This window comes from Castor canadensis, chromosome 7, assembly GCF_047511655.1.
Source record: "Castor canadensis chromosome 7, mCasCan1.hap1v2, whole genome shotgun sequence".
Taxonomy (NCBI): Eukaryota; Metazoa; Chordata; class Mammalia; order Rodentia; family Castoridae; genus Castor; species Castor canadensis.
In genome coordinates, this window is record NC_133392.1 from 19,744,777 (window position 1) to 19,760,349 (window position 15,573).

The 15,573-nt window shown below is 45.8% G+C and overlaps 1 protein-coding gene across 3 annotated transcripts in view; it reads right to left on the minus strand.

The window, feature by feature from the left end:
• Positions 1–15,573, minus strand: part of Rbm20 (RNA binding motif protein 20) — a 181,210-nt gene that overhangs the window by 44,336 nt on the left and 121,301 nt on the right. For all 3 annotated transcript variants that reach the window (XM_020171549.2, XM_074078332.1, XM_074078331.1), the window contains exons 2-5: positions 7,950–9,036; positions 6,775–6,836; positions 4,784–4,875; positions 4,337–4,434 (exon numbers count right to left, since the gene is read on the minus strand). In XM_020171549.2, coding sequence (XP_020027138.1) covers positions 4,337–4,434; positions 4,784–4,875; positions 6,775–6,836; positions 7,950–9,036 — 1,339 coding nt within the window. The remainder of the gene's footprint in view (positions 1–4,336; positions 4,435–4,783; positions 4,876–6,774; positions 6,837–7,949; positions 9,037–15,573) is intronic.

A 15,573-nucleotide genomic window follows, 5' to 3' on the forward strand; every position in this document is an offset into this window, starting at 1 on the left:
TAAGTGAAAGGGAACACCCATCTCTGGGGACCCTGGCTGGGGTGGATGAGGTTGGGGACATACACAAATTACATGCCACTAGCAAACACAGCACACAACTGTCAATGCACTGTCCCATCTCTGTCAAAAATAAACATGGAGAGGGAAGGCTCAGACACCATCAGAGACAAGACGAGTTTAAATTCAGCCTAACTGTGGCCAGCAGGACACATGGTGGTGGCAGATGGCTTTTGTGGTTGTTTTTTAGACTTTGTGGCAGTTTGGGTCTGTTCACTCCCTAAGCCCTGTGTCACTTTGTTCTCCTGCTTCAAAACAGCTAGCTACAGAGGCAGCGACTGCTCTTTGCTTCACAAACAATAGTGATCTCACAGTGGCCGAGTTCTGCCTGCGCCTGGCTTTTCTCAACAAAATGTTGAATTAACTAGAAAAGATCTGGCACAAGATTATAATACGCTTGCAGAAGAGAAAGCATCAAAGACCTTATGGGATCTCTGAGGGGAAATTTTACTCTCCTCGTTAAGGGTTTCTTTTCTGTTTGAATTTTCACAATAAGCATTTGTAAGCCGAAAAAGCAAGAGAAATGTATAACGTGAAAAAGCAGCTCATTGGAGCCTGGCTACATCTTATTTGGTAAGAGTGGTGACCCTCTGAGGCATATGATCTTTGGAGGTCAGTATTTGTAGGCAGGGAGTAAGTTGTTATGCTTTTTTTTTTTTTCCTGGCAGTTACTTAGTTTTATTAAAGTTGTTTCTGAATATTACATTTCATCCTTAATTTCCCCTTTTTGATGGTTCCTCAGCATTTTAAAGGGAGTAAGTTTTTAAGTCTCTCTTGGGGTCTCCCTTGCTACCTAAAGGAGCCTGCTGTTTTCAGGAGCAGATCGTATCTCAGCTTGTCTTCAAATGTCAATATTTTTGCATTTCAGGTTTTCCAAAAGGAAGATATATCTGCCTTCAATTCTGTTTGTCAGATACAGCTAAGAGGGCACCAGAATCTGACAGAAGGATGTGAATAAGCGTTGAGCTAATGGAACAGTAGGAATGGACTGGGGCAAGCTTTGTTCTTGGGAAGGTTCATGTGACCAACAAGACTTCACAGAACTTCAAATGGTGCTTCTCCCCTGCCGCAGAACCTGCTCCAAATGCCTAGTAGGAAATGCCCCAAAATGGCCAGCTCATCTTGGGAGATGCTGTCCCAGGGAAGAAAAATGTGGATGCCTGAGTGACTGGCCTTTTCAGCTTGCTCCATGGTTGGCTGAGGCTAGGGAAGTCCCTGCCACCTCTCCAAGGTAGCCTTAGCTCCTCCTAGGCATTTTGTGGGTGGAAGTAGGGAGCAGGGACAGCAGCCTGCTCCTTTAAGTAGCAGGGGAGACCGCGAGAGAAATTTAAAAACTTACTCTCTTTAAAATGCTGAGGCAAAATCAAAAAGAGGAAACTGAGGATGAAATGTAATATTCAGAAACAACTTTAATAAAACTGAAGAGGAGGAGCTAAGGAGAAGAATCACAGCATGGAAAAGACCCCCAAGGTCCTTGATTGAGGGCACAATAGCTCAGCGGTGAAAAGTGAGGCATCCAGAGCCAGGCTACATGGGTTCAAACCACCTCCATTTACCAGTTCTGTGGCCTTAGGCCAGGTACAAAGTGTTGCTAGGCCTCAGTTTCCCAACTGTGCAATGCAGATAACAAGAGTACCCACCTCATGGGGTGGATTAAATGAGCTAATATGATACAAAAATTCTAAGAACACATTGAGTACTACAGAAATGTTAGTTATTATCATCCTGTACTCTCCGAGGCTCTCCATCTCCTGCTAGCTTCCCTGTGGAGAAAGAAAAATGTTTTCTATAACCTCCCCACTTCTAGGCATTTGGAGGACGTTGCACTCAGAGCTTTTAGGTATTAACATGAATTGTCACAAACCATCATTAACTTGAATCATCAAATTGCTTATGCTTGCCTAAAACACACGCAACTTAAAGTGCTTTCACGGAAACCTTGAAATGCTAAAGAAGAGCAGAAATGACTACAAGTACTATTAGGCAGACTCATGTGAAGGAAACAATGATACTGAGACTCTCCATGCCAGAGTTGCATGGAGTAGACAGGACCGGCTGTTATGGGTTTTCTTTGTAATTAAATTGGCTAAAAGGTCTCATTACTCAGTAGCAACCATTTTTACTTCCTGTGTACAGGACCATTCCCAAATCATTGTCCCACACATTATCCATTTGATCGTCGCAAGGGCAGGACCACTCTGTGGCCCATACTGAGCCCCACTCTCTGCCTCTGGTTCTGGCCAGTGAACCTGAAGACTGTGCCAGGAGACTGCATAAGATGTTCCAGAATTTAAGGCATGATCAAGAAGTAAATAGCACAAGCCAGGTGGAAATTCAGTCACTTATTATGCCCCCAAAAGTCATTATTTGGGCAATTATTTTTGATTGAGGAACAGAGTCTCAAAGAAGTAAACCCATGTTATCTTGTGGGCAACAGAACTAGGACTTGATCTTAGATCTGTTGAGTCCAAGTCCATAGGGAAAAGCCTCTGATCTGCACTGGAGAGGGGATGAGGCCTGGAACAGACCCCAGAGCTGTCCTGCTTGCCTCTCTCTCCGCCATATCCAGCCCTCTTTATAAAGGGTTCAGCTGATGCCAGCTCTCTATCTTGTGCCCAGACCCCAGGATGGAGTCAGTGCATAAGCTCTGGCCCCAGACCACCTGTCACCACCTGCCCTATTTTGGTCACAGTTGCCTCCCTTCAGTGCCTGAAGTGGTGGCCCCAGAGCAGGGTGTGAGCACAGAGGTATCTTATGGCCCACAGTGTATAGAAACATCTAGCGGTGGGGGAAAAGGGGAGGAGATGGGGGAGATAGTCATGATGTAACCAGAGGTCCTGACTTTAAAGACAAAAGACTGGCTTCACTGAAACCAGCCACTCCACTCTCCTGGGACTGACCCAAGGCTGTCATTGACTTGGGCATGGCTCTGAATGGTGAGAATGCAGAGGAGAAACCACCAAATTCTCTTTCACCAAAATGTGGGCTTCTAGATAGGTGCTCTTTCTCAAAGCCCTTGTCCCACTCAACATCACATATGAGCAGACATGAGTAAGAAGAAATCCAGGCTGAGTTTGGCCTCATAGCTGGTCACGAACCTTCTTGCCTCATCCCTGACTCACTTCCCAGAACCCAGAAACTACACCTCACAGCTTGCTCTTTCCATGTTTTGCATAAATGTCCCATACACGTGGAGAGGGCAGCACGTGGAGGCCTGCCCTAGAGAGCTCGTGCACTCACTGGTGCGTGAGAAGAGAAAAAGAGGCTACAGCAGCTCTCAGCTCAAGTTGGAAAAACACAGGCAGAGGCAGAAACACTCACCAGGCGCCCTCTAGCAGGGCTCAGCCATGTGCATTGTGTTTTACAGCCGTCTGCCTGTCTCCCTGCCACCTTCTCATGCCCAGGGTGGGAGATTGCAGACAGTGGGAAATCAAAAAACATGGAAACTAAAGAGAGAAAGGGAGTTGTCGCAGCCAACAGAAAAAAGGAGGGCTGAAGCAATAAGAGCTGTGGGGTACTAAAATGCAGGTTATGTAGAGAGAAGAACAAAACTAAAACTAGGAAACAAAAATTATTAGACAGTGCTAACCATTTCCCCCAAGAGGTCAGTAACCCAGTTATTCCTTACTGTCAAACACACTTTCACTTTCTGGCTTACGTTTCAAGATTACCCTTTCATAGAAATTGGTCTACTTTAATAAAACATCAAAAATTCTTTAAAAAGAAAAAACCACCATCAGCCAGGTTTGGTGGCACACACCTGTAACTCCAGCACCAGGGAGACTGAGGTAGAATCATAAATTTAAGGCTAGCCAGGGCTACATGAGACCCTGCCTCAGAAACAAAACAAAAAAACTAAACCAGCATAAAAGCTCAAACTCTTTTTCTAAATCAGTGTCAAATACTGGAAAGCTGGAATGCCTTCGATTTCAAAAATTTATGTCAGCTTTTTCACCTGTATGTTGCTTTTGTTTTTTTGAAACATGGTCTCCCTATGTAACCCAGGCTGGCCTCAAACTCTCAATCCTCTTGCCTCAGCCTCTGAAGTGCTGGAATTCCAGGGATGAACCACCACACCCAACTCATATGTTTTGATACACGTTGGACTGGAAGAAATGACTGCTTACCTCTGCCTGGGGATGCTTTTCTAAATGACTCAGATGAAGCGACAGCTTCATCCCAGCCTTCTTTGCCCCTCTAGGCCCTAGACACAGCAGATGACAGATGACGCAAAGTCTTTGGGGATGATATGACAATGGAGAAAATTCTTTATACTCACATTTGTTCCCGAGGAAGCCGAAGGAAATGTGGGATTTGACTGAGCAAAGGACCTGGCTGGAATGGTTGCATATGATGTTCCAAGATTTGAGGCATAATCTGAGTGACAAATGACACAAACCAGGTGAGAACCCGGCCATGAGCCAGGTTCTCATTACATTAGGACATAGGCGGGAAGAAAAAACTGAAACACTCTTCTTAACATGTGTGTTAGTGACTGGCACGTTTATACCTCTGGGCACGTTGCCATGCCTACAGCGTCTCAGAGAATACTGACGGATGCAGTCAACAGGCCCAACGCATGTGGTGTCTTGGGTTCTGCCTGCCTCAGAAATGTACAGGGAGGGCACATCAGAGAAGTCTTGGCTTTTAAAGACAGGACACAAGGGGGCCTGTGGGCTTCTGATCTCTGCTGCTAGCCGCTCACCTGAGGGGTTCCCCCACTCACCTTCATTCCCGGTGGGATTATAAACTGTTGTGCTGTTGGGGGAGGTGCAGAGTGTCCCCTCTGCTGATGCAAGTACACACCGGATGCCAGCACTACAGAGGGGGGGAGAAGAGAAACCAGTTCCCCAATAAGTTAAACGAAAAAAATTACTAAATATGACCCCAAAATTCCACTCCTGGGTACAGAGACCAAATAGATAAAAAAAAACAAACAAACAGATGCTCAAACAAAAGCTTATATATGACTGCTCATAGCGGCATTATTCACAATAACCAAAGGTAGAAATAGCCCAAATATCCATCAGAAGATGAATGGATAAGTGACATGTGTTATATACATACATGGACACCTAATACTATTCTACCATCAAAAAACTGATGGGCTGCAACACAAGTAAACCTTCAAACTATTAGGGCACACTTAAAAAGCTTACATGGTCACAAAAGGCCACATTGTATATGATGCTATTTACATGAAATGTCCAGGAGAGGCAAATCCATACACAGAAAGCACATTGGTGGTGCCCAGGGGCCGAGGGAAGGGGCATGGCAAACACTGCTTAAAGAGTTCAAGGTTTCCTTTGAGGGTAACAAAGAGGTTTTAGAACTAGATAGTGGTAGTATTTGTACAGGCTTGTAAGTATACTAAATACTGCTGAATTGTAAACTTTAAAAAAGTTAAAATGGTGAGTCTTATATGAATTTCACCACAATAAAGAAAAAAGGGGCCAGAAAACATAGACCTTTGTAAAAATTATTTTTAAGTTGTGCTAAAATCCACATGACATAAAATTTACCATCGTAACCATTTTTAAGTATACACTTGAGTGGTATCAACTGTGTCTGCACTGTTGTGCAGCCACCACCACCCACAGAATTCTTTATCTTGCAAAACAAAATTCTGTACCCACTGAACTCTCCATCCAGCTCCCAGCCCCTGGCAACTACCAATCTATTTCCTGTCTCTGTGAGTTTGATCTCTCAAAATACCTCATAGGAGTGGAATTATACAGCATTTGTCTCTTTGTCACTGGTTTATTTCACTTAGCACAATGTCCTCAGAGCTCAAGTATGTTGTACTAATGTGTCAGAATTTCCTCCCCTTTTTTTTGGTGGTACTCGGGGTTGAACTCAGGGCCTGTGCTTGCTAGGCACATACTCTGCCATTTGAGTCGTGTCCTAGCGCTCCTTCATTTTTAAGGCTGAGTTAATAGTCCATTGTGTGGGTAGACCACATTTTGTTTATTCATTCATCTGTTGATGGACATCCAGTTGCTTCCATCTGTTGGCTACTGTGAATAATAGGGAGGCCTTCTGACCACACTTCAAAACAGTTGTCTGCTCTATATCTCTGGGACTAGACGCCCCCCTTCTCTGCCTCCTCACTGGCCTCTGGGGCCTGCCTTTGCCCCTGGCATCTGTTCTCAGAACGGCAGCCAGGGTCCTACTCAGTGGGGCCTGAGCATATCACTCCTTTGCTCCCAATCCCACAACAATCAAGGGCTGGCTGGGCCCTGATACTTTTCTGGCTTCTCTCCCTTCTTTCTGCCCTGGTCACAAGGGATGTTGCCTGGATCCCAGGTCCACACCAGCTAGGGAATTTAAACCTTCAAATCCTGTTCCATCTGTGAGGAATGTGCTTCCCCTGGGCAGCAGGCCTTCCTGAAATTCCGCAGTGAGGTCTCTCCCAGCTGCCCTATTTAAAATTTGAGGACCATCCCTGGAGCACACGTGCACATATACTTCCCGCCCCTGCCCTAGTGTTGCTATCTGCTTAGCATTTACCACTGGGGATGCTATCTCTATCTCATTTGCTCTTTCATTTTATATATCTTCTGTCTCCCTGCATTAAGTGTAAGCTCTTTGAGGACAGGGGTCTGCCAGTCTGGTTCTTGCAGTTTCCCTGCACCCAGCACAGAGCATGAAGCAAACAGATGCTCAATGAACATTTGCGGAGTGTATGTGTGGACTGTTTTCGTGGACAGCACTTACTTTTCAGAGAAGAGCAGGCATTTCTGAGCATGCAGCTTCCCTTTCACATGCAGCTCCCAGTCCTAGGTCAGAAAGAAAGAAAAGAAACCAAAGTAGAAATGGGGGAGGCAGAGGATGAAGGCAGCTAGGCAGGGAGCATGGAGCACCCTGAGACTGCTTCCACCCTGCAGTTACATCTCCATCTCCTCTCCCTCCCCACTCTTCCCCATTCCCTCCTCACTCCATCAGCCCCTCATCTGCACATCCCACACCCATCTTGGACAGCTGCCCAGACTTGAAAGTCAGATTCCCTCCTCCCTCTCAGTGGACCCCTGCACTCACCTCCAACCTCCCTATCCTCCTCTCCACAGACAGACCCCACCTACTTCTGATCTAGTTGGTAGACTCTGGATGGTGGACTTACAGTGATTTATAAAACCCTAGGAAAAGGCCTATGAAAGGAAAAGAGCTAGACCACTTCCTGGTGTCAACCAGTCCCCACCCTAAACTTGAGGTAAGAGGGTGTGTCCCTGGGCCACAGGGATGCACCTGGGTAGTGTGACCCAAACAGAGATAAATGACAGCTGTGGTATGACTCCCACTAAGAAGGGACTTTATTGTGCTCTGGATGAGAGAGGACAACTCTCTTAAGAGGAGCAAGCTCAGGGAGGGTCAGACCCATGTTTGAATCACTACTATGTCACTTTCTAGATAGGTGACTAATATAGAGGCCTCACCTGTAAAATCTGCCTCTATAATAGTTTGTGTAGGTCTCATCTGAGCACTGCCCTCTTGCCCCCTGATCCAAAATTCCACTTTTTTCCCTTTCAAACTCAGCACAACATATGTGCTGCAGAATAATATCTTGCAGGCCCACCACAGAGGAAAAGGCCTCCCACAAGAAGGCAGGAGACAAGTTCCCGAGCCCTTCTCTACAGTTAGGAGGAGTCTTCCATGCCCCTCGGCCCCTGATTTCTCCTGTATTAGTGGGGGAAGAAATCTTTTACTTTACTTAAAACAAGGGACAGACCCTGACACATTTCTTAAATTCATTTGGGTTTTAATGTCAAAGGTTCTGATGGCAAAATTCTGTTCCCCAATTCCCACACGTTCTTCTGTTCCTCAGCCATGAATAGAGAGAGTTGGGTTGTGAGGGGGAAGCCCACCTGACTGCCAACCTGTCTTGGAGAACTCACCTTCAAGTCAAACACCTTCTTGTCACACATGCTACAGACATGTGGCAGGTGGAGTGGGACCACGCCATGAAAGTCATTCAGCTCATGAGCCTGCAGAGGCCTCACAGACAGCATCACCTGCTCCTCCCTGGCCCGCCGCCTGGCACTGCTGAAAGCATGCTTGCTGTTGTTAAGCCGACCCCCGAAGGAAGAAGGGGTCCTGTCAGAGGTAGGCTCCTCGGGGTCATACAGATCATAGGACTGGCTAGGGGGCGGAGGCCACAGGTTGGGACCTGCTGTAAGATCAGGCTTGCTTTGCCCAGAGACTCCAGGGGCACTCTCCCACTGACTGTTTGCACCTTGCAGCAGCGCCCCTACCTCACCTTTCATGCCTCCCACCTGCTCGGCTGGAAATCCTCCTGCCACGTGTGACCCTTGGGCATTGGGTCCGTAGAAGTCCTTGGAAAAGGTTGCTTGGCCATCTTGCCCTGTGTGACTGTAGGGCCCTTCGTAGGTCACACTACTGGAGGCAGAGACTGAGGCAGGCAGAAAACCAGGCTGACCATCTGTTTCAGAGCCATAGGCCTGGCTAGTGTTGGTTTTGCCATAGTCATAGAATCCCGCAGTAGCTGGAGTGGGCCCGGCCTTGCCAATGCCCAGAATGACTGCTGGCTGGGCAGGGGTCTGAGGCATCACCCCACTGAAAGGATGCACTACCATGGCAGTGGGAGGCTGGCTGGGGAGGCTCACAGAGGGTCCGGGGCCTCGTGTCTGGCTGGGGGGTGAAAAAGCAATTGCACTGGAGGGAAAGCGGGCACTGGGTATAGTTGTAGCATGTTGGGGTACCCCAGTGTGGCCATGGGGGGCACTGAGCACAGACGGGTGCCTCAACTGGTTGAAGAGAGGCTGGGACATGGCCACTTTGGAGAGGACCTGGTTCAAGACTGTGGCAGCTGCAGTGTTGTTGGTGACAGCCGTCTGTGCCAACTTCAGCCGGTGGAGGGTGAGCTGGGCTTGCAGTTGGGCCAGCTGGAGGCTGGCAGGCGAAGGGAGCAGAGGGTTCGGGTTACTGACTGAGAAGGGATTCTTGTCCAGAAGCTTGGCAGCGCTGCAGGAAGACAAGAGGTCTAAGTGCATTGCTGGTTTTCAGTGAGGGGGGCAAAGGACAGTTTCTTTATCTGTGGCCCTTTCTCCCACAGAAACAAGACCCTCCTACATATAGGTGAGTGCAACCACCTGTGCTCACACGTTTTAAAAAGTCCAAAGCTCCAAGAGAAAATTATATGATGGGATGTTGAGTTTCCCTGGTAATTAGAAATACAAATTAAAACTATTAGAAACATATATTTGCCTAGCAAAATAGCCAATATTATAAAAACAATGACAGCCCTCAGTGTTGAGAGAAAAAGTGCAACAGACACACGTCAAGGGTAGTCTAAACTCATAGCTTTGGTAAAGTGTAGTTCTGGCAATATGCATTCAGTACAGTCATAGTCTGACTCAACAATTCAATTCCATAAACCTACACTAAGACAAGACTTGATACCTGAAGATGTTTAATACTATATTATCTAAGAGTCCAAAGTCAAAAATTATAAATATCTAGTAATGGGGAGATGGGGCTCCATCTGAGTATATGATGATATATTTGCATAACAAAATATTAAATAACTAATTACTATTGGTGTTTAAATTTCTACTTTATTATGTAATAGTTAGACATTCAAAAATGTGCACAGAATCAAGCCTAAGATGGAAAGCATCCCACCTGTGCTAAATTCCCCTTGGGTCTCTGCTTTTACCACCCCACCCTTCCCTATCATTGTCAGTGAGAAATACTGTCACTGGTTACAAAAACAAAAAAGGAATTACTTTGATGACACGAGAAAATCCATATACTCCAATGTTAGTTTAAAAAAAAAAAGCAGGCTTCAAAATTACACACAGAATGGACTGTATATAAATATATGTATTTTGTGTGTGCCAAATGCATTTTTATCCTTGTCCTCATTTCACATCTAAGAATAACAGCTCAGCCCTTAAACCCAAGTAGTATATGGAATAACCTGAAAAATTACAAATGAAATGTCTGAATTTGAGGTAGTAGACAGTGGTCAGCTCTCACAGAATCTTATGGGGTGGTGGGGAGGTGGGTGGTGTTCTCTCTGCCATGTACCTCTCATGTGACCCTTGTTGGTTGGTTATGGAGTTTTATGGACCAATGAGAATGCATGATCTGGAAGTGAGACAGACCTTCCCAGGGAGTTTGGTGTGTGTGGTTACCACAGTCAAAGCCCTTGAGTAAGACCATATTTCCTGGGTCTTAAATTACCTTATGGAAGTGGGTGTAATCAGAAAATGTGTTTGGGATGTTGATGAATTGGAATCGCAGGTCATTTGAATGGGATGAATGGAACTGTGAAATTGGAAGTCAGAATTGCCTTGGACCATCCAGGCTGTACCACCATCATGCTTATGAAGGGAGAGGGAGGGTGAGAATGCATAGCTGGGACACACTGATCTCCACTGTCACAGCACTGTGCAGTAAAAGTCTAAAAATAATAAAGCAAAAAAGAGAGAGGCTGGGAGTAGGCACTGGTGAGGAGGAAACATAAAGATGTGGAGTGTGTGGGGGGGGTGGGGTGTAGATATCACACTCTCCCACTTTGGAGCTGTTCAGGTTTGCAGTAGAGGAGGTGCAAACGTGGTAGAAGGAAGGGGAGTGAGAGAGATTGCTGGCATTTACTGTGATGCTCCTGTGTGACCATGCTTAGCCTGTGTTATTCCACTTGGTCTCCAGTGGTCCCATGGGGCAGGTAATTTTCATCGATTTTGCAGGGTAAGAACCTACAGCTCAGAGAGATGGAGACCTGCTTAATGAACACTCACTTTTGGTGGTGAGCACATGGGATTCAAACCCTAACCAGAGAAGAAGCACCAGGTAATTCGAGTACTCAGCTTCTCCGCCCCCTTTGTGTACATCCTCCTGGGCTGCTTCCCTGTTTTGTTTGAAGTGAGTTCCCAGAACGTCAGGCACACCCACACTCTAATACAAGTATAAAACACATTTCAGAGCCAGATAAGAAAGATGTTGTTTCTCTTTCCCATTTGTGCAAGAAATCAAAAACTTTCTGTAAGTTTTTCTGATGGTTAGAAAGCAGCACTGCTGAACTCTGAGAGCTGACTGCATTTTAAGATATCAGGTAAGGGGAGAGTTAAGTGTATCACAGGCTTTTCCCCCTAGAGGAAGGGAGTTGTGCTGATTGTAGTCAAGCTTTGGGGACTCTAGTGTGGCCCACTACAAATCACAGCAGCAGCAGAGTGAGGAAGCACTCATTAATGGTCTAGCCTGATGGTAGATTTTTGACTTGTGTAGTATTAAGTAGCTCAGCTTTAGGAAAGCAATTAGGCTTAACTCAAAACCCTGCCCACACAGCGCCAACCCTTCCTACCAGGTTTGTCCATCACAGATTGTCCTTACTAACAAGGCGATAATGAGGTGCCAATTTGGTTTCCATGACCAGAGTAAAACAAAGTCAGTTTTGTTTTTCCCAAAGAAGTCAGCTGTATTTTCTCAACTTGCGTTCTGGGATGGAAGGAGCTCTTGTTGCTTCCCTTCAACTTTGAAGGGCCATGCAAAGAAGAGCAATCTCTCCAACTAGGAAAGCCAACCGTGCTGGGTATTTTTGTAGGTTGGACCAGGAAACAAGTGCTTTTCAGAGTATGGCCTGGTTAGAAGTTTGCTCATTCAGACCCAGTAGGAAATAAGAAGCCTACCCAGTTTTCTTCCTGACTTCCATTTTGCCTAAAAAAAATTCTTATTGTCCCCAACTTTATCAAGTGATTTCACATGAGTCATCAGAGCTGAATGTCTCCTTTGAACCAAAATCTTAGCTAATGAGGAAAAGACACATCATCCTATTAAAGAAAAAAAACTAAAATTCTTAGCCACAAGACTTAATAGCCTGAAGTTCAGATGCATATAGTGACACACATGTAGTGATCATAGAGTACGTCTTCATGGACTGTTCCCCTGTTTTGTTTGATGTGAGTTCCCAGAACACCAGGTACACCCACATTCAGATCCAAGTTCAAAACATATTTCAGAGCCAGATAAGAATGACTTACTCTTTCCCATTTGTGTGAACTATCAAGCTCCACAACAGTAGGGAGTATGTCTTAGAGATCCTTGCCTTTTTTCCAGCATGCTGCCTTGCACTTTGGGGGTGCTTGGGGACACTCAGTTATTGCTATGGACAGAAGGAAGAAGGCAGTTAAGACTGTGGCTTATCAGAAACTGGCGGGTGTGAGATATGACACCTCTTTTGTGAGTATACGTTTCTGTGGATAAAGGCCATTGACCTCTTCTAAAAGCAGACTCAGAGAGAAAATGGGTTTTGCTGTTGTGTAGGTCAACATACAAGCAGTACACAGTCACCTGCCTAGGGCACTACCTGTAATGCCCATTCTAATACAGGAGTTTCAGTACGCTTTTCCCTGTTTAATTCTAGGTTTTAAAATGGAATGGATATTTAAATACTGATCCACCAAAGATGCCCACATTCTAATCTGCAGGGCTTGTGAGTGTTATATAGTAAAGAGGACTTTGTAGAGGTGATTAAGGGTCTTGACCAGGAGAAGATTATCCTGAAATTATCCAGGTATGCCTATGTAATCACAAGAGTCATTAAAAGGTGGAGACAAGAGGATCAGAATCAGAGAAAGGATTGTAGGGATGGAAGCAGAGGTCAGAGACAAGAGAAGATTCTATACTGCTGACCTTGAAAATGCAGGAAGGGGCTATGAACCAAGGAAATGTAGGAAGCCTCTAGAAACCAGAAAAGGCAAGGGAACTGATTCTCCTGTAGAGCTTCTAGAAAAAACTGCCCTACTGACACCTCGACTGTAGTCCAGTGAGACTGAGTTTGGATTTCTGGAAATATAAGAGAATAAATTTATGTTCTTATAAGCTATTACATTTGTGGTGATTTGATACAACAGCAACAGGACACAAACAGACACCTGGATGCAAAAGATGCTTCCATTCTAAGAGGCAGTGGTGGTGGTGGGGCCAACTGGACCTTGTGGGTATAAACTGGTGCCCTCAGAAGCTCTGGGGGCACAGACCAACTGAGTGGGCATCTGAACAGCCTCAGACGACTTAGCCAGGGGCAAATTCTACATGAGCAGGAAAAACCCTGAGGTCTTGAGCTCTCCTTTAAAAGTCAGATTTCTCTACCCAAGTGTTGGAGTAGGGAAAGCTTAGAAACCAGACTCTCAGGTATCACCTCATCCAACCTCCTCATTAACTGACAGAAAATGACTTGCCCCTTTCTGGTGGTGGCAAAACCTGAATGAAAACCCAAGTCATCCAATCCAGCTTCTAGTGCCTGAAAGAAGCACCTTGCCTCTGAAAAGCCTCACTAAACCCCAGGACTATCTGCTTCATCACTAAATGATCATCACGCCCACCCACATTGATCTGTGGTTTGCCCCTCTATTCAGACAAAGACTAAGCACTTCCCATATGCAAGGCACTCATTCAGCACTGGGGAAATGCAAAGATGCTGGTCCTTTCTGGAATGACAGCAGGGATGCCCCCTTGTCTAGAGAGGGGGTGGGGTAGGATTCTGTGCACCTCTCCTCTCCTAAACCATGTGTAGCCACACTATTTGGAGTCAGATAGTCAGACCAGGGATCTAGAGAAAAGGGAGAGCAGCACAGTGGGTTTACACAGTGGCACGGAATGAGATGTCTGTCACACAACTACCCTAAGGCTGATCCACGCTCATAGAAGAAACACCACATACCGTGGATGTTCTGATCCATCCAGGCCTCTGGAAGGCTCCCTGCCCCCCAAGCCCCAAGATTTCATTTCTGAGTCATTAATTGTTATAAAGAATTCACAGAGTTTAGTTAGATGAAAAACTCTGGTTCTCTCTTGCTTAGAAAGTTTTGTTGTTTTTTTTTTAATTAAAGCAGTATTTATCCTTGGGGTTTTAAAACTAAAATACAACATAAAGGAAAACTGTGCCCTTACAATGCTGGGAAATGGAAGACATGCAGATGAAAACTGTCCCTGGTGGTTTAATTCCATTGTGTGGAAAGGATGTGCAGACTACTGTTCCCACAGGAGAGGGACAGCTGTCCTGGCTTGATAGCACTCTTGGTTGATCCCAAAGCTCATTCACATTCTATTCAGAATACCAAGCAGGATGCAATGAAGCATTAGTATTTGCTATATGGAGTGAGGGAGAGTGCCTTTAGTTAGATTGGGATGCTGGAAATTTAGCAAGACTTGTTATGTGACCATCCTGTCCCAAAGGGAAAGGACAGTGTCCAAGATAGACACTCTGTGTCCATGGGGCCTCTGTTCTAAAACAGAAACCCCATCAAAGGGCCAAATGGGTGTTCAGGAATTTGTTCAGTTCACAAGGGCTGAGCATCTGTCATTATCTGTGCAGTCCCAGGTGGTATGGACATGAAGATGGAGAAAGAGCATTCCTGAGCTTACAAGAGAGAGCTCAGCACACACAGTGATGCCCATTCTGCCTGGGGCGAGCTCAAGACAGCAGGACATGGGAGGAAGGGCTTGCACTACACAATTTTCAAGAAATTTAACAAATGCAAGCAAGGACCAAATGAGGGCTGTCCCTGAAGTCTGACCAAAGACTTATGAATGCTCTGGACTTTTATTATCCCTGTGATACAGGTGCAGGTGCATTAGCTGGGCCTGGCAGGCAATTAGAGGATAAACTGCCATCAGGGACCTGGCTTCCATCTGCTTGTTACCAGCTGTGACGTGAGTAGAAAGTCGCTTAAAGTTTCCAGGCCTCAGCATTTTTTATCTGTAAAATAGGAATTATGGCCAGGCAAAGCATCTCAGACCCAGGTGGTCAGTGACTGGATGCACACTCTGTGATATTCTGTTGGTGCTGTCAGAACATCAACGTACCCAGAGTCAACCTACTTGTTAAGCCACCACTTATGGAGTATCTGCTTGAGAATAAAGTCAACCCTGAAGACACTGGCCTGGAGACAGGGGTGCCTGAGCCAGCTTCCCTAATCAATCCAGGATTCTCCTGCATATGAAGTGATGCATTTCTTTACAAAAATAATAATGCTGAAAAGAAGTCCAACTTACTTAAACCAGCAGCATTTAACTCCCACAGCAACTTTCTACAACTTTCTCTGACTGGAGGTGCCCTGGCACCCTCCAGTTCCCCCTGTAGAGCGGACTCACCACAAGGACCAGTTGTCGAAGATAAGGGGTCCTTCAGGGGAAACTCAGGAAGTAACTTTGGTCTGAGCATCTGCCAACCAGGGAGACCTGCTTCCTGAAGGTTCAGGAAACAGAGTGCCCCTCCACCCTGAGGATAAGAGCCCCACACCAGGCCAGGGTGCAAACGGGTGTGGAAGGACAAGCCTTCACAAGAGTTGGACTGGGACACCCTTTGACAGGTTCAGGGATCCAACTCTGGCTACCCCAGTGTTCCTGTGAGCAGGAAAATCTGTGCTTTGGCCTTCAAAGGCAGGATGTTTCTAATCTTAACTGTGATACCCTAATAGGTCACTTGTGCTGCACTAAGAACTGGCTTTGTGTGAAGCATTTGTTATCTTTCTAGAGAAAAATATCTATTAAAAG